At 37.7% G+C, this 24817-nt stretch overlaps 1 protein-coding gene across 5 annotated transcripts in view; it reads right to left on the reverse strand.

Annotated features, from left to right (window-relative positions):
• tp53bp2a (tumor protein p53 binding protein, 2a) overlaps positions 1-21467 on the reverse strand; it is a 43267-nt gene extending 21800 nt beyond the window's left edge. For 4 of the 5 annotated variants that reach the window (XM_022682121.2, XM_049472188.1, XM_049472189.1 and 1 more), the window contains exons 1-6: positions 20851-21467; positions 11146-11293; positions 8699-8812; positions 2285-2355; positions 1761-1862; positions 392-566 (exon numbers count right to left, since the gene is read on the reverse strand). In XM_022682121.2, the coding sequence (XP_022537842.2) occupies positions 392-566; positions 1761-1862; positions 2285-2355; positions 8699-8812; positions 11146-11293; positions 20851-20877 (637 nt within the window). In that variant the 5' untranslated portion in view covers positions 20878-21467. The remainder of the gene's footprint in view (positions 1-391; positions 567-1760; positions 1863-2284; positions 2356-8698; positions 8813-11145; positions 11294-20850) is intronic. The other variant, XM_049472187.1, reaches the window with a different exon arrangement.
• Between the last annotated feature and the right edge of the window lie 3350 nt (positions 21468-24817).

The following is a 24817-nucleotide window of genomic DNA, read 5'->3' on the forward strand; positions in this document are numbered from 1 at the left end:
CATATTTATTATTAATTTTAACAAATTTTTGTTGTATTAATCTTATCTTCTTTTGACCTTAATTTTTTTATTAATTAAACCAAGATTTATTATAATTATGATTATTTTTATTATTATTTTATTCTAATTCTATTTTTATTTTTGATCAATTTTTATATTTTATGTACTGTTTTTTTTAATAATTACATAATAATAATTATTTTCTGCTATGTCAATCGATGTATTTGTAAACGCTCGTCTACACTGCCCTCAGTGTATTTCCGAGACAAATTAAAGTTTTATTGATTGACTGACTGATAGTACTGTCATGTTATCATGATAAGATGTGTATTTTTTGACAGCAAGAAAAGTCTGTAAAAACTAAGGCTATATAGCTTTGGTTTATACTCACCCAGTTTCCCGTTGCTGAGACGCTTCTGCTCCACCTGCCCCTTCAGAGCTCGTACTTTCTTCAGCCTGGCCTCCTGCTTCTCCACGTTCTCCCTCAGACGCTGGAGCTTCTCTTGCTCGGAGTCCTGCTGCTGCTGCCTCTGCTCCTGCTGCTTCAGGTACCGCAGCCGCTGCTCCTTCATCACACAGAGAACACACAATACGTTAACTTTTAGGGAGATAGCGAGAGCTTCAATGGTACTAACAATAATAAGGCAAGGCAATTTTTATATATTATTAGTTTTTATAGCAGCTTTCACACACAATGGTCATTCAATGTGCTTTACAAATCCGAAAATACAAAAAGAAGTAAAATTACAAAAAAATAAAAATTTAAATTAAATAATAAAACGAGAATAAAGCATGGGTAAAACATGATTATAATGATGTAAATGAATAATTGTAATTCAACAAAATATTTTAAGAACAATGTTAAAAGAAAACGAAAGAAGAAAAGAAAATACAAGACATTATAATTAAAATAATATACAAGTAATGAAATAAATAACATAAATAGAAACTAGGGATGGAGGAAATGTTTGATTCTGTTCTATTCCAAATCTCGATTTAGACAAATGACAATTAAGGCAATATATTGGACAATTCAAAACCTAATGATTTCAATGTTCTAGTGGAAGTGTATAAAGAGACTTTATCTTAACTGCTTTTACTAAAACTACACTATCTGCTATCTCAATTTTATTTAATTGCACATTTTCTAAACTTTGTTTCAATAAATGTCAAACAAAAAATGCTTATTATTGTTATTCTTGCGGTAATATTATTTTTAAGGGAAATTATTCCAATTTACTTGCACTTTATCAGTTAATCCACCCTGGGAACCCATTTCTGTGTGTATATAATTTCGCATTATTGTGTAATTTTCTATTATATACGTTGCATTATCCTAACCATCACCCTGACAACATTTATCCTGAATTCTGTATTAACAATTTGATTAATCGAAAAGTTTAGTAGAGCACAAAAGTGTAAAAAAGCATATAAAATAACAGGATTTATTGTGAATCATTACAGATACTTTAGTTTAAAATGACCAAGTAGTCATAAAACGAGGAAAAAGAAATTATGAATTCTATTCAGATACTGCATAGTTATACTTGATATTGTGTAATACTGTGTAATATCAAAACAGTGATAAATAGCAGATAAATAGCAGTCTGGATAGTTATTCATTCATTTATTCACTCCTACTCTAAATCTCCATTGAATTGTACACTATTAAAAACCTTAAAATCCAAAATGTGACGAAAAATCAAAAACCGAAAACAACTAAACAATAAAACTTCATATTTTACAGCTCTCTGTTTTACCTTGGAGGCCAGAAGCTGCTGCTGAGCATCGATCTGCTGCTGCTGCCGCGCTGCCATCTCCTGCAGCTCCGCCAACGTCATGTCCATCCGCGGAGCAGCTACCTGCAAAACCAGCAACACCACATTAACCCCTCGTCATCCGCCCGAGCGTACCGTATATACACCTCTCTCACAGAGCTCGGGTTTCACAGCGCCGTTCTCAGGAGACTCAGGGCTCTGTGAAGTTCCTGTAAACAGTCCTGCACTTCCTGTGAGCTCACAGGGCATTCCTTTCCCTGCATCTCCGGCGAGAGCAGCTCCTCTCGCTTCCTTTACCTGAACAGCTCTCTCTCAGCGCGACAGCACAGAGCATATATATATTATATATAATATTCAGCAGCCAAAACCAATATAACTTGAAAACGGCATTTACAGTACAATAAATTAACCTTTAACTTAAACGTGACCTAAAACACTCCAGCAAACAGGAGATTTAATTTATAGGGTAGCTTGTTGTCTGCTGGAATATTAAAGGTTTGACTCACCCCGTTCTCCATCCGTCTATCTGACGGTCCCTTTACACCATTCCTCTTCTGCTCCATCCCTCTGGCATTCCCTGTAAAATAAGCAAAAACCTTCAGTCAAAATAAAAACTAAATATCATTTACTTGCAAGATAAGCAAGACTATGCTGGTAAAAGTTCATCCCCAATTCATCCCCAATGTATCCTTAACTCATTCCCAGATCATGCCCAATTTATCCCCAGATTATCTTTCACTTCTCCCCAGATTACACATCCCCAATTCATCTCCAATTCATCCCTATAAGATCCCCAACTTATCCTCAACCCATCCCCAGAATATCCCCAACTCATCCCCAGATTATCTCGAAATCATCCCCAATTGTTGCCCAATTTACCCCCACTTTATCCCCACCACATGCCTAAATTATCCTCAGATTTCCCCCAACTCATCCCCAACGTATCCCCAACTCATTCCCAATTTATCCCCTATTCATCCTAAACTCATCCTCACCTCATACCCAATTTATCCCCACATTATCCCTAACTCATCCATTCCAAAAGTATTGGCCACTAATTTTTGAACTTCTAATAACACCATGTCATTGGGTTGCAGAACGAACTTTTCGGAAAAAAACGCCAACTAACCCAACTGTTCAGATCTGTAACATCAACTCAACAAAGCAACCACAGCAACAGTGCACCAGCTAACCCTGAGCAGAGCAATAATGCACCCTCCCACATCACAATTACACCGTCCTGAACTCCCAGCCACCAATTTCAGATTGACATTAATTCACTAATGACGTGTCATTTGACCTGATACACTATAATTAGTCCCAAACTGTATTTGGACGACCAACACAGAGCACAAGCCCACAATTACCACAGGAAAAACACTGAGGCTGATTAAACCGGGGCTGAGTTGGAGGGTTCGGGGGGGTTTAGGAGGGGGTGGTTGGTTGGTCTATCTCTGGTTTCAAAAGAAGTATTTATACAGAGGGGATCAGGGGTCAGACGCAGGTTAGGAAAACACAGACTGCTCTAAATTAGCAGCGAGCCTCGACAGAGCAGAACAAAGCGTACAGTGTAGCCCTGAGACCGAGCCTGATCACAGATTTAACACGCTTCTCTGAACAGGAACCTGAAAAAAAAACATTTCATAGAGGAACAGAACGATGTCACAGGGCCAGTAAGCCCAATCACAATGTCTGGATAAAAGCCAAACCCGGCGTTTACATAATGAGAATGAGCTACTTTTAACGATTGCTGCAGTTTAAAGAGGTTAAAGCAGGAATCAGTGCAGAGCTTTTAGGAAAGATCTCATACAGACTCGGAGCTTCAGCCTCTGGCTCAGAGCTTCAGGTTCACCAGATTCCAGACTCTGTAGCTCCAGCTCCAGCTTCAGACTCGGGAGCTTCAGCTTCAGACTCGGAGCTTCAGACTCGGGAGCTCCAGCTTCAGACTCGGGAGCTCCAGCTTCAGACTCGGGAGCTCCAGCTTCAGACTCGGAGCTTCAGACTCGGGAGCTTCAGCTTCAGACTCGGGAGCTCCAGCTTCAGACTCGGGAGCTCCAGCTTCAGACTCGGGAGCTCCAGCTTCAGACTCGGGAGCTCCAGCTTCAGACTCGGGAGCTCCAGCTTCAGACTCGGAGCTTCAGACTCGGGAGCTTCAGCTTCAGACTCGGGAGCTCCAGCTTCAGACTCGGAGCTTCAGACTCGGGAGCTTCAGCTTCAGACTCGGAGCTTCAGACTCGGAGCTTCAGACTCGGGAGCTTCAGCTTCAGACTCGGGAGCTCCAGCTTCAGACTCGGGAGCTCCAGCTTCAGACTCGGGAGCTCCAGCTTCAGACTCGGGAGCTCCAGCTTCAGACTCGGGAGCTCCAGCTTCAGACTCGGGAGCTCCAGCTTCAGACTTTTACTTCTTTTGAGCTTCTTTACACCAGTATAATTAATCCAGTTACAAAAAAGAATGCATTTTCTTTAATTAACATCTACAGACCACCAGGGCCCTATTTAGAATTTTTAAAAGAATTTAGTGATTTTGTCACAGACTTAGCAGTAAGTAATGATAAAGTGATTATAGTTGGAGACTTCAACATTCATTTCGAAAAATTGGATGATCCATTAAAAAAGGCATTCACATCGATTTTAGACTCAGTTGGTATTATTCAAAATATAACAGGACCTACTCATTACTGTAATCATACTCTGGATTTAGTTTTGACCCTGGGTGTGAGCATAGATAACCCGAATATTCGTTCTCAAACCTCCGCAATTTCAGATCATTACCTTATTTCATTTAAATTACATCTTAGTCATAATATACGTACATCCCCTAGCTACTCTGTAAAACGTTCAATTACGCCTTTTACAGCCCAACAATTTACAGATAAGCTTCCAGACTTATCAACTCTAATGTACTCTCCTGTAGACCCAGTAGAACTAGACAAACTAACCGAAGGTTTAGAAAATACCTTTCGCTCTACCTTAGATGTTGTAGCACCCCTTAAACACAAAATAGAGAGACAGAAAAAGCTCGCACCGTGGTACAATGATCAAACTCGTACCTTAAAGCAGTTAGTACGAAATTTAGAGCGTAAATATCGATCAACTAAACTGGAAGTGTTTTACTCTGCGTGGAAAGACAGTCTTGTTAAATATAGAAAAGAACTTAATAAAGCCCGCTCAGCATATCTGGCCTCACAGATCGAGATAAATAAAAATAATCCTAGAGTTCTCTTTAGTGTTATTTCCAAATTAACTAAAAACCAGGCAGGTACTGAACCTCAGATTCCAGCCATTTACACCAGCAACGATTTTATGGACTTCTTCAATAGTAAAATTGAAAACATTCGGGATAAAATTAAACAGATAAATATTACATCCTCTCTGTCATCTGGTCTGGCTGATCTAGAACAAAACTCTGTTACTGAAGTTAGGTTGGAAGTCTTTAACCCACTTCCACAGCTAGAACTAGAGAAAATTATCTCCTCTTCAAACAGCACAACCTGCACACTTGATGCTGTTCCCACAAAATTATTAAAACAGGTACTGCCAGATATAATTAAACCTCTGTTAATGATAGTAAACTCATCGCTCGCCCTGGGTCATGTACCCAAAGCCTTTAAAACAGCTGTAATTAAACCTCTGATCAAGAAACCAAATCTTGATCCTAGTGTACTGTCTAACTATAGACCTATTTCAAACTTACCGTTTATTTCTAAGATTTTAGAAAAAGCTGTAGCCCAACAACTTTGCTCTTACCTGCAAAGAAACCAGATCTATGAAAAATTTCAATCTGGATTTAGGCCTTATCATAGCACTGAGACAGCTTTAGTTAGAATAACAAACGATCTACTTATAGCCGCCGACCAAGGCTGTGTTTCCTTACTCGTACTTCTCGATCTGAGCGCAGCCTTTGATACAATAGATCATACTATCCTTTTAGAAAGACTAGAGGACATGGTCGGTGTAACCGGAACTGCCTTAGCATGGTTTAAATCGTACTTAACCGATCGCTATCAGTTTGTGAGGATAAATGATATGTCTTCCAGTTATACCAAGGTAAGATATGGAATTCCACAAGGCTCTATATTAGGACCGTTATTATTTACATTATATATGCTCCCACTGGGCAAAGTTATTAGAAAACACAATGTGAATTTTCATTGTTATGCGGATGACACGCAGCTCTTCATATCAGCCAAACCTGATGACAGAGTGAGATTAAAGAAAATCGAGGATTGTGTAGAAGATGTAAAATCATGGATGTCGCACAACTTCCTCCTATTAAATAGTGATAAAACAGAAGTTCTCCTATTAGGCCCCAAAGCTGCTAGAAACAAATTATCAGACTTAATGCTAAATCTGGCTGACTTCTCAGCCACCCCTGGTTCAGCAGCTAAAAACCTTGGAGTTATCATAGATTCAGATCTAGCATTCGATAAACACATATCTAATGTTACTAGAACAGCTTTTCTACACCTCCGTAACATCGCCAAGCTAAGAAATGCCCTATCACTGCATGACGCAGAAAAATTAGTACATGCCTTTATTACCTCAAGGCTAGATTATTGTAATGCGCTACTGTCTGGATGTTCCGGCAGTAACTTAAATAAACTTCAGCTAGTTCAAAATGCTGCAGCCAGGGTCCTTACTAAAACTAGAAAATTTGAGCATATTAGTCCAGTACTATCAGCACTGCACTGGCTTCCAGTCAAATTCCGCATAGACTATAAAATTCTCCTGTTAACGTATAAAGCCCTACACGGGCTCGCTCCTGAGTATTTACAAGACCTCATCTCCTGTTATGAACCACCGCGATTACTCAGATCTCAGGGTGCTGGTTTATTAGTAGTGCCTAAAATTCAGAGGAGCTCTGCAGGAGGAAGAGCTTTCTCTTATAAAGCGCCTCAACTCTGGAATAATCTCCCCGAATATGTTCGGGACTCAGACACAGTCTCAATCTTTAAGTCTAGACTGAAAACTTACTTGTTTAGTTTAGCTTTTGGTAATTAATGTTTTTCCCTTTAGATAAGGCTGCAGATTCAGGGGTTCATGGACAGAGGAAATTGTGGTAAACTGAGATGCTCGTGCTGTTGTTCTCCCACTGCACACGGTCACTCAGGTTTGTGGACGGTGGAGTGGGTGGATGCTGGTGTTTCAGGGTGCCTCCATGTCTATGTTACCTTCTGGCTCTCTGCCTTTAGTTAGGCTGTTTTATTCAGTTCTGCCGGAGTCATTTGCCACACTCTGATAATGTTTTAATATTCTCAGTTTTGCATAAATCCAGTCAAAACTAATTCCATCTCTCTGCCTTCCTCCGAGTTACTGACTGCCCACCTGTCTGACCCGATACCGATGTTGGACCCTCAGGCTCTCGCGTCTCCTGTCCGGCCAGACTGATGGAAGTTTCTGAAGTCAGCTCTTCTCCACCACCACCACAGATCAGCTGCTCATCATCCATCTTACTCTCCACTACAGATTACATCCAAGCCATTAGTGGCGCTATTACACTCCTGAGTACATAAAACCTATATGGATGTATAAAAGACTTTTTAAATTTTAATTTAAAAGCCGTTTGACCAGTGGTAGGATGGTCCCCCCTTTAATGTGAGTCTTGGTCCTCCCAAGGTTTCTTCCTCCTCCTGCAGCTCTGAGGGAGTTTTTCCTTGCCTCCGCGCTCACTGGGGGTTCTGTATTCTGTATTTTCTATGTGTAATGTTTTGCCTGATTCTTTGTCCTGTAATCATGTTTCTGTAAAGCTGCTTTGTGCCAACACCTGTTGTAAAAAGCGCTATACAAATAAATTTGATTTGATTTGATTTGATTTGACTCGGAGCTTCAGACTCGGGAGCTTCAGCTTTAGGAGATTCAAGCAAGGAGGCTTTGGCTCTGTGCATCAGGCAAGGGAATTCAGAAACAGATCAGCGCAGATCTTAGGACAAAACTCTTGTACTTCTACTAGGAGCTTCAAGCAAAGATTATTGCAAAGCTGTGTAGATTTAGGAAAAGATCTTCTACTAAAATTAGTTTTAAAATAAGCAGATTGGAGGTAATAATGTTGGGGCAATGACCAGTACAGATCTTAATAAAAGATCTTGTACCCCCTTGTACTAGGAGTTAACAGCAAGTAGGTTCAGACCTCTTTAATCAGTGTAGAAATCTGATCTTGAGGAACAATCTTGTAATGTAATGCATTATAAGATTGAGGAAACAAAATTTAGGCATTAAAGTTGAGTAAACTATCGGTGCAGATCTTAATAAAATACATTTTCCCCCTACTAGACTAGATCAGAGCAGATTTGAGACTTCTTTTCTAAAGATGTGCACTGATCCTGGCTTCATCCTCCGACTGAAACAACTGCAGAACAACAGGATGATCCGGATGATCACACAGCTAAGCTAATACACTGGCACTAATCCCAGTCATTGGTTCTCCAAAGCAATTCCAATCAAGGGCCTGATGATGAACAGAACGAGCATGAGCGCCTCCAAGGTTAAAAAAAAGGGGGAAAAAGAAAAAGCGTTTTAGGAACAGAACCAACAATGCAGATCCTGAATCTATCTGGGCATTCAACCGTGTTCCTGGCAAAGAAAGTTATTGAGAGCTTCCTGCCAAGCTCCTTCAGCCTTGCTCGTTCTCGAGCTCTGTGATCAAAGCAGGGGTGAAACGATTTCTCGAGTAAATCGAGTTACTCGATTAAAAGAATTGAGTGATTATTTTTTTTTGTGCCTCGAGTAATTGTTTATTTTTTCGCCACTTTTATTGTTCAGCGTACTGTATTAGTGTATTACTGTATTATTAGTCTTAGTGATGTAATTAGACCCAAGTAGTCCAAAATGTAAATAAGCAAAAAAAGCCCTTTTTTTAAACCCTTTTTTTTTATTGTTACATGCTCTTTAACCAAGCAAAAAATGTTTTATCCGATCACTCACCTGCGTCGCGGCCGGGCGCTCGGTTGTGTCGAAGGAAGAAGCGAACTTCGGCCCGGTGTGATCCCCAGCGCTGCAACAGCTCCAGCATCTTCTCCCCCTCTCCCACCACTCTCTCTGCACACAAACACACAACCACAGATCAGATCCTGACCCTAACCTCTCACCTGAGGGCTGAGGGACTGCTGACACATCCTGCAGGTACAAGGTGTGGCCAAAACTGCTGACCAGAGGCTTCAGTTAGCATAATACTCTCAATTATAGAGTGACATCGTAGAGTTTAGTTCATATTCATAAAGTAGTTTTAAGAGTTCAGAAATCAATATTTGGTGGAATAACCCTGATGGTTTTTAATCACAGTTTTAATTAATGCATCTTGGCATCATGTTCTCCTCCTTCACATGTATCGGAGGAGGTGTGTGCTGGTCTTCTTAACCCTCCTGGTGTTAGGCCATCACTAGTGATAGGGGGGATATACAGCTGAGTAGCAGCTGATTGGGTGGAAATATTGAAAAATAATTAGAAACAAAAAAAAACTAGAAGGGAAGAGAAAAACATTAAAATGAACTTGCAGATGAAAACGGACGAATTATTAAAAGATTCAAGCACTACAGCCTTGCTCATTTCTGTTTTAAATGACAGAAAATGGTAAAAGCTTTCATCTTCTACTTTTTTAGAATATGCTAAAGGCCTGAAATGCAGAAATGGATAAAGTCAATAGAAATGAAACAAACATGGCAGTTTTTTTAACTTGCATTTTTTATACTGTTGAATACTGTTTAAAATATTAACACTAGAAATGTAGGTCAAAAACTTTAGTTCAGTATTTTAAATGTATAAAAAATCCCCCTACTCCCCTATATCATAAATTCCTGAGGTTGATATGAGCCAGGACAAAAGATCTGAGCATTTTAATGTTCATTTATTTCTCTTCAGACAAAGCCTGACCTAAATCAGCTCAGGATTTGGTGTCAGTGAACTCTCTGCTGCTGCATTAGAGACACAGAGCAGCTCAGTCTGGATTAGGTTTACAGTAAACATTAGTTCTACTCCAGTTTCAGAGCAGCGTACTGTACCTGCTCACTCTCTCAGAGCACTGAATAATGCTAATAATGTTGCAGAACTGCTTCTGCCTGACTGACCGGTGTTCAGCACGGCTCAGCTTCAGGCCTGACTTACAAATCTCCATTGCACCAGAATCAATTATCTAACATTTCACCATATTCATACTGCAAATGCATATGTTTCATAACAATGTATATAGTGAAAATGTCTCAGAAATAGGGGTGAGCGATATGGCTGTAAAATATTTTTGCAATAACTATAATCTTGGCGATATGCAAAATTAATACCAGTAAAAGCAGTAAGGAGTATATGAAGGAGTATAATAATAAAAGTATGCAGAGAACATAGAGAGTAGAGAGTAGGAATAAGGATGTGGTCATAATGTTATGCTTTTATCTGTGTATATAAATGCACCTATTAACACTCTTTACTGTTTTAAAACCTATTCTTTATTCTGAGCCGCCGCCGCTGGGCTGCGTTTACAATTACACGCTCAGGTTCTTCCTGTCAGGAACGTCAGCTGGAGCAATAAATACTCCAGCGGCTTCAAGGCCTTTCCACACACTCCGGCTGAAAAGCTGAAAGAAGCGTAACCATGGAAACGAGCCAAAGCAACATCATCATCTCAGGCACTCGAAGGGTCTGAGGGTACTTGAGGTTTGCGGCTGCGGGAGAAGACAAAGCACCGTGGCTCCAACCACAATTCTCAAACAGGTTTCTATAGAGATGGTTACAGATAAACCGCAGCAGCAATCACAATCCTGCAGCCTGAAGAGCACCTAGACACCGGCTCGATACATTAAATAATCATAATACATTAAATAAAGAGCTCTCCTCAGTTTGTTTAAATAACTACTAAAATATAGAAACATCAAATGTTCATCAGATAACGTGGCCAAACAAGTGAAAAGACCAAATACCGTATTTTTTAAAGAGCATTTTATGCGACAGAAACAGGTGTGTCGCCATGTTTTCCTTCTAATTCAGCAGGTCTGTAAACCTGTAAAGCTAAGCTAAGTAAACAAAACTCTTAATGTGGCTAGCGCCTATTGCAGTGTATAATTCAGTGTCTAAGGAGAGCTCTGTGTCAACTCTAAGTTTCCCTGTGGCTGTGTTTATATTCACACCAGGTCAAAGCCTCATATCAACACATGGGGCATGAACAATGTTTAGAATCATTGATTCTAACCTGCACTCGATTCCTGATCCGATTCACTCAATGAGCAGAAACGATTGCACGCTCAACCCATCATAAGTGTATTGTGACAGCACGATAAGCCTTATCTGGTATAGTATCTGTTCAGCAGTTTTTAAAACATGTTGCTTCTGTCTGTTGTCTATATTTTAACACATTGTGACATATATATATTTATATTGATATTTACCTGAGCCTCTCCACATCTCAGCCAGGTGACAGTCCGCCTCTCCAGGCTCTTTGCAGAGATCCACAACATCCCGGCACACTGTCTCTGGAGTGATGGGCACCTCCGTAAAATGCTGGTCGTTGTTACTGAGGTACACGGTCAAGAACATCTGCCAAAAACAATGAGGAGATAACAGATCAGAATTATTTTTTTAATCTGCTTTTATTGTTGTGATGTGTGTTGTTTTTTGTGTATTTGTGTGATTGTTATAATTATTGTAAATCCAATAAATTGTTTTTTCACAAAAAAAAAAGATCTTAACAAAAGCTCTGTAACTTAAATATGAACCAAAATGCCTCAATATAATGTCCTGTTCATTTTGCTCTTATCTTTCCCCTTTTCTTTTTATTTGCTTCTGCCTTTGGCTGGAACCAGAGCAGCTTGTTCACCATTCAACCGTAGCGAGAGAACTGCTCCTGCAATTTTTACTACCAACAGACTGAGGGTCTAAGATCTGCAGCTTTCTCAGCATCTTCTCTGAGTAAATGATGCAGTCTGTGGGGTTGATGGCAATCTGTCTGGCTGTAAACTTCATTAAGCCATTGGGTTTTCATCCATATGCAGATATAAAACATTTTATTTTCTGTAATAAAAAAAAAAGTTTTGAGACATTCCACTCAGTTTGCTTTGTATCACATTAAAGTGTAACTAAACCCCCAGACTCAAAAAATAAAAAAATAAATAAAATAATGGGAGGAGTAGTTTGGGAGGGGCATTGGGTGATGTATGGGTTTCGGGCCGGGACAGGAGGGAGAGCTGATTGGGCTAAGAAGGTTCCTCTGATAGGGGACGGGAAGCAAATAGATGGACGTCACCAGGGGGGCGGAGTTATAGATTGTCATATCTAAATATTATACTAAAGTGTATATATACTTCACCAAAGCACCTATCCAACATGGAGGAGCACTCTCTTCAGTAAAAGCTGCCAAATGGTCTCAGTAATCGTAAGCCCCTTTTCTGCCCCCATATGGTTCCATCGTAAAGTATTCACCGTGTGGCATTAATACCGAGAATTCAGCATGCTACGAACCTGGCAGATAAAACAGCTCAGGAACAAAATAAGAGGATTTAAATGGATCCGATTTAGATCAGATAATCTAATAATCTACTCTTCACCGTGTGAAGAGTGCTGCACAAAACAAACACACTGCAAATCCTGCTGTTACTGAAGTTACTCATTCATTACTCTGTAGGTTGAAGTACAGATACTACAGTTTAAAATACTTCTGTAGAAGTTGAAAAAGTATCAACTCAAGATTTTTAAACTTTAAGTAAAAGAGTACAAGTACTGGTTTCAAAACTACTTAAAGTATAAAAGTAAGTCGGTAGTTAGGTCAGTAGGTAGATAGGTAAGTAGGTAGGTCAGTAGGTTGGTAGGTCGGTTAATTGATTGATTGATTGACGCACAACGCTTCGGCCATAAATACAAATAAAACACACAACCCTCTGAGAGTGTGGACGACCCCCCTGGCTAGATTAAAGCTGTCCAACACAGCTGGACCTCCGAGCGACAGGATCAGCCTCTTTGAGAGAGCAGAGCGAAAGAGAGAGAGAGAGCGCGAGAGCGTAATTACAGTAGATTGAGGCCATGCAGCGCCATTCACTCAGCACTAAACTTAATGATCCACGAACTGCCCATCCAGGACTCTGAAAGCCTGAGCTGGATGAGTTGGCAGTTTGTGGTGGATGCATGTGACCTTCATCCTGATCCAACTGCATGAAATATCGCCTGAAAAGCCTGCAAGCAAGGAGAGCGATGAAACAACAGAGGAGAAAGAGGCAGAGGAATAAAATACATTCATTTTATGGGCTTCAACTTCAACTGAATGCATTACTGAGTGCATGTCCATAATAACAATCTTCCTTTGATTTTACCTAATGAAGCCATCAAACCAAACTGAACTGCTTGAATTTTTGCACCAGGAGTAAAGCAGAATAAAGTTATCCAAAAGCAGTGTGTAAGACTGGTGGAGGAGAACATGATGCCAAGATGCATGAAAAAACTCTGATTAAAAAACAGGGTTATTCCACCAAATACTGATTTCTGAACTCTTAAAACTTTATAAATATGAACTTGTTTTCTTTGCATTATTTATTATCACTATTTATATATAAGTATTTATATATCACTTAGCAAATAAATCTCTAATTGTCTGCAAATAAATGCTCTAAATTACAATATTTTTATTTGGATTACCCAAACAAAAGCATGATAAACTATGTCTATTAAACTCTTTTAATAGCATCAATTCATTTAGAACAACACTTCCTTTGGTACAAAGCATTAAAGAACTACAGAGATGTTGAGAGACGTGTAAATTAGGGATATATAAACTCTTAACCGGAGTATTCTGGGATTTCTCAGTCTGTGCATAAGTGAAATCAGACTACGGTAGTGGAAATAAGTATCGAATAAGAATACTGCAACTATTGCGACAGACCTCTCCTGATCTCAGCGTGATGCGCTCTATTAAACTCTTTTAATAGCCTTAATTCATTCAGAACAAATAATAACTGAGCAGTTTTCCCACCACGTCTGTTCTTTTCCTTTGGTTACAAAGCATTAAAGAACCACAGAGACGCTGAGAGAAGAGTACAAGCAGTCCTGAGTGAAATGAGGATAAACTGGAGCACCACAATAACAACCTAACTGAGTCACAGTGGCAAACGATGCCTTGTTTTCTATTAAATATGCATGAGCACAACTGGCTGTGAAAAGACCTGACAGCCCCGACTGTTCAACAAGCTCCTTCCCTGCACCCAACAGCCTGCCTGCCTTATGCTTCACAAGTTACTGCTACAAGCACTGCATCACTTTCTAGCAAAGCATCCTCTGTCTCAGAGATAGAGGATGTTCTAAGAGTCGTGCAGGTAGATCAGTCATTTCCACAGGTGTGTGCACCTGCCCGCTATGTCTAGACTGGGCTTCACTGATGAAAGCTCGAGCTGGGACTCTCAGCACGCAGTTCAAAAAGAGGCCACAGATGAGGCCAGCGAGTGTTCCTGGTGTACCTTACTAATGCACACGGCATCATGTGTTTTAAAGGGGACATACTGTACCTGCTCCGAGTTAGAACAAAATTTTACCGTCTCTAAAAACAAGTTCATGAAGTTCTTTACACATAAAGAGAACTTAAAAGCTCTATTCTTAATCGTTTCAGTCCTTTTCACAAAGAGATGTTTAAGGGCTCTGTTACTTTTTTTTTTTTTTGCAAATAAGCAATAAGCGTTTACCACACCTTTTAAGGTTTTAACAAGCTCGTTCATGTTTAACTATAATATAAATACAAAACTCTCATTCGAAAGTATTTGAATGTTCTTACATCTCACTCATCTGCTGACTTGCCACAGACAGTAGGTACAGATCCCTCCCTCAGAAGAAGTCTGCTGGCTAATAATGCTGTGTATTGTCCACTTTCGTTGCATCCCACTTGCCGTGGAATGTTTTAGTACACTTTCTAGATCACAATTAACTTGTCTACACTGTAGACTCTAATGGCTCATGTTATGTAAACATAATAACTAAGCAGTTTGATTTTGTTAAATATTTCTCTGAGCCACAATCCGTAGCCCCGTTTGGCCAATTCATTAGAAACACCATGTGGCTGCAACACAAGCCTTCTAATATTATTATTATTTTAAATTTTTTCCACCAATGAAGCCCTTATTCATTGCTGCTGTTCTATTTTCTCTGCTACTCGCGCTCACTTTCTGCTTCACTCGCTTGCCTTTTTTCCTTCTGTTTGGCGCAAAAGTCGCATGAATTCGGATCTGGCACAAATCACATATGTAATTGATTTCAAAAGCCTTCTAATATTAGCCTATGGTGCAGTACAGTTCCTTGAGTTTGTTTAAAAGAATTCAATATTTCATCACAGTACCAACCTTGTCTCTTTACTCTCTTAAAAAAAAAAACGATTTAACACATCCATTAAATCACCTGTAAACTGTCTAAATTATTAAGAACCAATTTTTCATCTCTATATACTCACATACAGCAACACAAAAATCAGAATTCTTCAATCTAAAAACAACCACTAACGAGCTAATCTGGCCTTGCTGGATTGGTTCCCACCAATCCTGTGGAGCTGTGCTGGGTTCAGAGACGCATAAACACAAAAGGGTCGATTGCAGGAAGAGGCAATGTTTTGAGTCCCTCCCACAGATTAAACAGACAACAGAGATAACGAGACGAGAGAAGAATGCAAAAGGAACACTCGCTGAAGAGCACTGGCCTCAGGCAACCGGACTCGGGAAAAACAGTCACTTTAAGTGGAAAAGAGTCTTGGGGAGGAACTTGTTCAACTCAATTTACGGATAATTATCCTGGGAAATAAAAAGGCTTTCAGAAAGTGTTCCAGTGCTGAAGCGAGGGACAAACAAAACAATATATTAGGACATTCTGCAGGTCTGCTTTCGGGAAGAATTATAGATCGAAAAGCTGTTGTTTATGAGAGTTTAATCTCAGGCCAACACAACAAAAGCAGAGCTTATTACCTTCATTAATGACTTATTCACAATGAATTCACACGATTTCATATTCTATTACACTACATCTATCAGAGAAACATTATATTCTCCCTGTATTGTTACCTGTGTATCCAGTAATTATTGGATACACAGATTAAGACATTAACATGATAACATGCTGGACTGTGCTGAACATCACTATCTGAGTTTTACCTAATACATATATTGATATATCCTATCAATACCATACTTTTTTTTAAAGAATATCATGTATATAATAAAAGAACTTAAAGAACTCTGGCCCAACTGTACATTTGACTACAAATAACAAAATTATACCTGATTAAATGGATGAATTTCAGTACAAGTCAAATATAAAATTCACTGTACTCAGTTTGTAATGGCATTTAAACAGTTTTTTTGATAAAGTATACAAAGTGCTATTTCTAGCAATTGCACAAATAACGACTGATCAAGGCACAATATTGTTAGAATAAAACTGCAAAAACACTTTTTGTAAACCTTCCAGACCAACATCACCAACAAGGATGTTTGTTACAAACAAAGAAACTAAAGCGAACATTGAACAATACATCCATCATGGCGGATATCTGACAGGGCCACTGTATAGTCCGTCACAGTCAATCTCACTTTGCTGTTCTCGTAGAAACTCAATTTGTGTTTGATCAAATCAACACAGAAAGCTGACCTGGCAAGCCTGGAGTGAAAAGAGAGACAGACAGATAGGCAAGGAAGTGAAGCATGAATGTGACATTGCAGCAATGCCCAAATAAAGGTTAGTGCAACACAATAATGCCAATAATGTCAAATCACTGATGGACGCAAAACCAGACGATGGACGTCAATGAAGCTGCGACGGCCTAATCAGCCTTATAGTTTAAGATTAAAATGTTCCAAGAATTCAAAACCAATACAGACAACATAAATAACACACTAAATAACAATAAACTAAGTGCTTAACCTACCTTTGGCCCAGAGTTGAACCGTTGTTATTAAAGCAGGGTGAAGAACACAGTGTGAGGAGGGCAGTGAGGCGTCTAAAACCGAACCCAGCAGAGCCGCAAGCCCTGGGGACTGAACTAAGCAACACAGCCGGGAAAACAGAGGTCATCCACAGGCGGGAGAGCCAAAGTGGCAAAGCACTGCATCCTTGACCACGCCTAAAAGGCATGGCAAGGTTCAGCGAATGAGGGCTCTCAATATTATCCATCAAGAGTGGGCTGTATTAACAAAGTTCCAAAGTAAAATTCACAACGTATCCCCAACTATATAATAACCTAAGCAATATTTGAGACCACGTTTACACCTGGAATTAACTTGTTTCCAAACGATGGTACAATGGTGATCCAATCATTAACGGCGAGCACAAAGTACAAGTGTCAAAAAAAATAAGTGATATTCAACATATATAATATCTAGTGTGGGTTGGCGATATTATTGCGTACAATACAATATGGCACCCCTATTTTGAGATATTACCAAGAATACAGGTATCTCCTCTCAAAAACACCCTGAAATACTTGTGATATTACTTTGGGGCAATATCAATATCCCACCCCTACCCTTAAACTTATGATTGACTAAAGAACACATACAAACTTTGTCAATAGACTTCAAATGCAGAATATATAGGTTATTTTTAAATGTTTAGTTAGTTGTTGGTTTTTACTGACCATAAATTATTCTAAAGACAAACCTAATGTCCAAAACTAACCACAGAGCTTAAGGCTAATCATCCTAAAAACACTGTCCAATCATCCCATAACGACACTCTGTTTACTGAGGCTAATTACTGAAGAGAAGACTTGTGTGCTATAGAGAGTGAAGGATTACAAACAAGCTCTGTCAGCCTGTTTCACTGGAATCAGCCTCGTAAAAAGACAGCATCTCTTATCAGAGTTCAGCAGCAGTCTATACACAATACACTCTCTCTCACACACTGCGCAATAAAAGAACCTTGCTGCTATTGTGTTCAGACACGAACAATCCCTTTTCAGGAGCTCTACCATTCTGCAACTGTAAAAAACTGTGCTTAGACCCCCCCTAAAAAGCCTACAGTGAAATCTGTCACCCGATAAAACACCTATAAATCAGCATAAAGATTTGTTGCGTTGATTGTAGTTGGCTGAACATGGGAAATTTGCCAATTCTTAATGTAATATGAGTGCAGGTGAGGTGTCTGAAGGCTTTATATAAGCCATCCAGGTCAATGACATGATGCTCTGGTTTCAATGGCAACTGTTAAAGGTGGATATATTAGGCAGTATTGTCCCTGGAAGCAGGAAATATGGGCAGCTTAAGGAGCTTAAGATTCTGAGACATCAACAGGCATGAGGTGGTCAACATTAATTAATCGGCATTAATCGGCATTTTACAATTTGTTGACAATGAATTGTATTATTTTATTCATTTTGAACTGTTTGCAATTAAGGCTTTTAAGCGGCATTGACAAACGTAAAAGTAGAAGAAAACAATTATTTTAACCCTTAACTATCAAAAGAAAAAGTGAAAAACAAGCAATCAAAAAGCCAATAACTAATGTGAGAAACAACCATAACCCAGAATTCGTAAATGGGTAATAGGCTAGGTCAAATCTGATCAAAACCACATTTAGAAGTATTATAAAATGCAATTACAATCTAATTTGAACAGATATGTCTTAGTTTGGATGCTTTGGGCATTTAAAATAGGTTAAGATGCGTCTTTTGCGTCAATTACAGCGTAACACAACACAACAAACCTCCTCAAATACTACAGAGTGACAGAAAAGCATTGGGTTAAGGAGGCCACAAAATTAACCAAAGGTTATTTACTGATGCTGACCTCGTTACCACAGAAACCAATGCATATATCTGTGTTCAGACAGGCAAATCCGATCTGATCACTTCCAATTAACAGTCCAGACAGAAATATTTAAAAAAATAATAATTCTCAATATTCTTCAAATATATATATGTGATTTTCGATTACAACTTTGATTTTTCTTTTGTTTCTACATAACTAATAACCGCATAACTGCTTTTTACATGCAAAACAAAGCAAACATAACGTCCTTGCATTTTAGCTTTTTTTAGATTTCCTCTTTAGCTTCTACATGTAAAGATGTACAATCTCCTTACTTATCCATTTTGAAAAACACATTAAAACAGTAATTCTATTAATTAACTCAAGTCCTGAAGTCAAAAGCATTTAAAAGCAAAACACAACTTCTATACTGATGCTTCTATTCAATACAATGCATCTCAGACTGCAGCAGAAGACAGGAAGGCATACCTTTCTCTTCCTCTCTCTCTCTCTCTCTCTCTCTCTCTCTCTCTCTCTTTCCCTTTATCTCTCTCTCAGGAACAACCCTGGCTCTTCTCCAAGCTTTCTCCTCACCTCTCTTCATCTCCCGAAACTCAATAATTCTGCTGTTTATCTCCACCACAGGACATTTCCCTCGCTGCAGTTTCCACCCAGCCTGTTTGGTTATGAATGAGATTGCTGGAGAGTTGAGTCATAAGATAACTTTGTCAGATTAGGTTTCGGTCTTTCCTGACATAATGAACACAATGGTGTGGAAAAACATCAATAAAAGGACAATTTATAATCATTTTATACACATCTACATCGGCAAATTATGCCTATGTGCAAAGACAGACACTGTGCTTTGGTTTAAAAAGAGATAAATTAAGTAAAACTGGTGTTAATTAGCATTAATCATGAGTTTTTCTGGTTTGTTCTTTCTCAGACAAGTCAATCCCAACACAAAAAAGGATATTTAGTGAGACTGATAATTAGAATTATGGACTTTACTACTGCGTCAATTTGATATGTATTGTTTTGTTTGTTTGCTTGTATGTTTGTTTTTTGAGCAGCAGGTTTTAGACACAATTTTAATACAACAAAAATCAGAAACAAGGTAATTCAGACTCAGATTTAAAGGAAGTGGATTTTTTAGGTTTACTAATATGTCTAAAATACTGAAAACAACAAAATACAATATTCACTCTTATGTTCACTAGTTTACTAGTTCGATTTCCAACAGTTCTACGGCTTATGTAATGTTAGCTAACTATTGTTAAGTAGGGTAAGCTATTTTCCAGACACATTTCTGTTCATGTAAAATTTCTATATTATCCACTGCAGGGTTAGACTTTATTTGCTGCCTATAGTACAAGATATTCAGGATAACGTAGTGTTAAGTAGGTTATAACTAGTGTTAAATAGCATTTTTAAGTTTCAATCTTTTTCAGATACGTTTTTTTCACAGCAAAAAGCAGATTTAACTGAGATTTTGCCAAAAAGTTAGGCTTAGCTGCATCATTTTGATCTGTATTGTTTTGTTTGTTGAGCAACAGGTTTAGACACAATTTTAGTACCAATTTTACCAAATTATGTAAAAGTCAGATTTAATGGTAGTGGTAGAATTATGTAGGTTAGAACTAGTACTAAATAGCAGTTTTTAACGAACTTTTAAGAAACATTTCCATTTATGTTGTATTTATATAGTGTTAACTATAATCTACTGTTGGGTTAGATTTTATTTACTGCTATAATACAAGATATTCAGATTAACATAGCGTTTAAATATGTTAGAACTAGTGTTACATAGCATTTTTAAGTTTTTTTTTTTTTCCAGATATACAGTTGGACTTTCAGAATTGCATCATTCTGAGCTGTATTGTTTTGTTTTGTTCTTTGTTTGTTTTTTGGGCAGCAGGTTTAATGACAAATTGAAGTAACAACTTTTACCACAGTCAGATGTAAAGGTAGTGGGTTTTCTAAGGATTACTAGAATGTCTAAAAACAGAAAACAACAAACATAAAATATTTACTTTTTCATTTACTAGTAAGATATAACTTACATTTCCGAATTTCCAGACTTTCCATAAATTTCCAACTGTTTTATGACTTAATATGCAGATAGTTACTGTTGGTATGAATTAACATCAGTTTTAGAATTTTCAAGACACATTTATGTTTATGTTGTATTTTTATAGCGTAAACTATAATCTACTGTAGGGTTAGACTTTATTTGCTGGCTATAGTAAAATATATTCAGGTTAACAAAGTGTTAAATGTGTTCAAATTAGTGTTAAATAACATTTTTTAAGTTTTATTCTTTGTCAGATACGTTTTTCACAACACAACAGCAGATTTAGTGAGGTTTTCACAAAAAAAGTTTGGACTTACCGGCATCATTTTTGAATCGTATCGCATTTAATCCAATTATTGTCCGTTTTATTTGTTTAGTTTTTTTTTTGACTCAGAATAAACACTTGTAGCTAAGCTAAGCTAACTATATTCTTCACACAGTGATCAGTTGGTTAGCGTTAACTAGCGACCGTTAAAGTATTCCACACTTTTTCCAGCGTTTTCTCCTTTTCTCGTCTTTTTCTCACAGAAAAAAACTCTTTTTAGAACTTATCTCCTTTGTTTAGTATCCGGAGGGACCTGTTGCGGGTGGGTCCGCGGTCCGAGGCCTCGGTTTTCCCGGGGGAAAGTTCGGTAGAAGCGGGTCGGAGTATCGGGTTCTCAGGCGGCGCTGTTAGCACGAAGCTAACGCCTCAGGAAAGTTTACCTGCGCGGAGCTCCGTCTCCTCCGTTTCCGAGCAGGATACCTCCTAAAACACACCGAACTTTTCCGAAACGCCTCTGTAATCCAGTCAGGGACACTCTAAACATCCGAGTTTTTGTCCAATTTCCGAGTTTTTCTCCTTAAATCCAGTTTTTCAGGACATTTTTCCCGACCCGTCCGCGACCGCCTCGAATATCCAAACGAGTTACCGAGTCCTCCTCCCAGCCCACAACAGCACAGCGCGACTCGGATCCGCCAGGGAGTCGTTCTAATGAACCGACTCAAACAGATCCGAGTCCCGAGATTTTTTTTTTATTCTTATTATTCTTATGCTTTTATATTTGTATTCTTATGTACTTAGTCCATTTTTATAAATTTTATTCATTTCTTATCATTCTTATAATTTTATTTTACTTTTACTATTATTATTATCTTTTTTGACATTTTATTTGTTTTATTTGATAAATTATTTATTTTTTATGGTCATTTTTTATTTTATTTTCCTATTTATATTTATATAAAATATATATAATAAATTATAATAAATAAAAAGTTCATTTTATTTGGACTCATTTATTTTGACTCGGAAGTACTTTGAAGGCAAAAAATAAAATAGATACAAATAAAAATGAGAATAAAACAATAATAAAACGTGGTTTAATAAACATGATAAGATTCATATAACAAAAAAACAAATCAAATTAAGCTAAAACTAACTTTTACATAGCATATTAAAAAATAAATAAAAAAACAAAATGTAAAAATGTATAATAATAATAATAATAATAATAGTAATAATAATAAAAGGAACTAAACAAAAATAAGTTAAAAAGCAATAATACAAAACTATTAAAACAATAAAATAAATAAAAAGGAAATAGAAGTGTGAAGAACTGAAATAAGAAATAAAAACTAAGAATAAATAAGATTAAGTAAGATGTCTGAAGGTGGTTAGATATTAAACGTAAAAAAAGATTATATATATATATTCATTTATATTAAATGCTTCATTTAAAGCTTTATTTATTTTATTTGTTTCCTTATTATTTCGAATTTCTTTTCATAATGTTTACAATTCCTTTTAAACTGTAAATGCTCGGCTACTTTATATAAGGATCACCATAAATTAAACTGCAGCAAATTCATAAGAGCCAACTGAATCGAACTTCTTTGTTTCGGATCATCTCTGTCTTTACTCTTAAATAAATATAATTTCTTATTATAACAGTACATTAAATACATTCTTAGAATATATTGTAAACTTGTATATTCTACTGGCAAAATATTTTATAATGATGTTTTAACATATATCGATATATAAAATCCAGCAGCATGATTATCAGTACTCTTCACACCTTTGACATTTGCTTAATAAAGTGTGGGAACAAGATGATAATAAGTGGCCACGACTTAAACTGGTAAGAAAAGAGCTGGTGTGATCTTTATCTTTATGTGAGACTTATTTTGTGTAAAGAAATTCACGAACATGTTCTGTATAGAACTGTATAGTTCCTATTAATAATAATAAGCATGTTTGATATTTTTATAAAAACAAACGACAGCCCACCAATATTTGAATATTAAAACATATAAAAAATATTTTAATTCAAACGTTTCTAGTTTTTGGCCAAAAAAACTTAAAACACTCAATTCTTACAATGTTTTAATAATTAAAAGTAAAACAACAGTTGATGTACTTTGTCCTGCGCACTGAATCAGACATGTGATTCACCGAAACTGAATCGGTTCGTGAAAAGTGAATCAAACTTTCCATCAGCAGGACCAGCCCGTTCCTGAGTGACGTGGAGCGGGAGGGGGAGCTCGAGCTGGAATTTCAGCTCCACCCCGCGAGCCACACACACACACACACTATACACACACACACACTATACACACACACACACACTATACACACTACACATACACACACACACTATACACACACACACACACACTATACACACACACACACACTGTACACACTACACGTACACACACACAGATACACACAGTTCTTCGTAACTGATGAACTCTGAGAACTGTATCAGATTAAGTCTGTATTTGTGTTTCTGGGTATTTTAGTTTAGTAAATATTTAGTATATAACAGCTCTGTCTCAAATCGCATTTATTAATTTATTATAGTTAGAAGAAACTGTTTAACACAGACTGAGAGAGTATATCTGAGTAAATAAATATATTTAATCTCAGTTCATTTAATCTAAGTTAAGAAGTGAATTTAATTTGAGAAAATTAGTAAATCTATGAGACTATATTTAATTAAGCTGTATACTGAGTCGACTTAAATACATTTATTTACAATAAGTAAAATAGTCTGAGTCTGATAGATTGTTTGTAAATAAATGAGCATCTCATTACATTTGTAATTAAATATTGAGTAAAAATAGTAGAATTAGTATGCTATGCGAGTAAATGTACGTACAATAGTACAAATTAATTATTTTAAATGGAGTACATTAATAAATTAGTACTTTTTAATAATAAATAATGAGTAATTTTAATAACATTACCGTGTTTACTCAAATTACATTAATCTACTCCCGTAGATCACTGTATTTACTTAAATTTCATTAATCAACTCTACGTGATTTTAAGGCACTATAAACTCCCATAATGCATCAGGATGTATAGGGTTAAATGGCAATAATTAAAAAGCAATATCCTCTCTTGGTCTCGTTATTTCCGCTACAACTGAACAATCTCGCCGCTTTTAGACTCTTTGTCTCGTCATTTCCGCTACAACTGAACAATCTCGCCGCTTTTAGACTCTTTGTCTCGTCATTTCCGCTACAACTGAACAATCTCGCCGCTTTAGACTCTTTGTCTAGTTATTTCCGCTACAACTGAACAATCTCGCCGCTTTAGGCTCTTTGTCTCGTCATTTCCGCTACAACTGAACAATCTCGCCGCTTTAGACTCTTTGTCTAGTTATTTCCGCTACAACTGAACAATCTCGCCGCTTTAGACTCTTTGTCTAGTTATTTCCGCTACAACTGAACAATCTCGCCGCTTTAGACTCTTTGTCTAGTTATTTCCGCTACAACTGAACAATCTCCCCGCTTTAGACTCTTTGTCTAGTTATTTCCGCTACAACTGAACAATCTCGCCGCTTTAGACTCTTGGTCTCGTTATTTCCGCTCCAACTGAACAATCTCGTCACTTTAGACTCTTTGTCTAGTTATTTCCGCTACAACTGAACAATCTCCCCGCTTTAGACTCTTTGTCTAGTTATTTCCGCTACAACTGAACAATCTCGCCGCTTTAGACTCTTTGTCTCGTCATTTCCGCTACAACTGAACAATCTCGCCGCTTTAGACTCTTGGTCTCGTTATTTCCGCTACAACTGAACAATCTCGTCGCTTTAGACTCTTTGTCTAGTTATTTCCGCTACAACTGAACAATCTCGCCGCTTTATGCTCTTTGTCTCGTCATTTCCGCTACAACTGAACAATCTCGCCGCTTTAGACTCTTGGTCTCGTTATTTCCGCTACAACTGAACACTCTCGCCGCTTTAGACTCTTGATCCCGTTTTCTGCGCTACAACGGCGCATTCTCGCAGCTTT

This window comes from Astyanax mexicanus, chromosome 25, assembly GCF_023375975.1.
Source record: "Astyanax mexicanus isolate ESR-SI-001 chromosome 25, AstMex3_surface, whole genome shotgun sequence".
In the NCBI taxonomy this organism is placed as follows: domain Eukaryota; kingdom Metazoa; phylum Chordata; class Actinopteri; order Characiformes; family Acestrorhamphidae; genus Astyanax; species Astyanax mexicanus.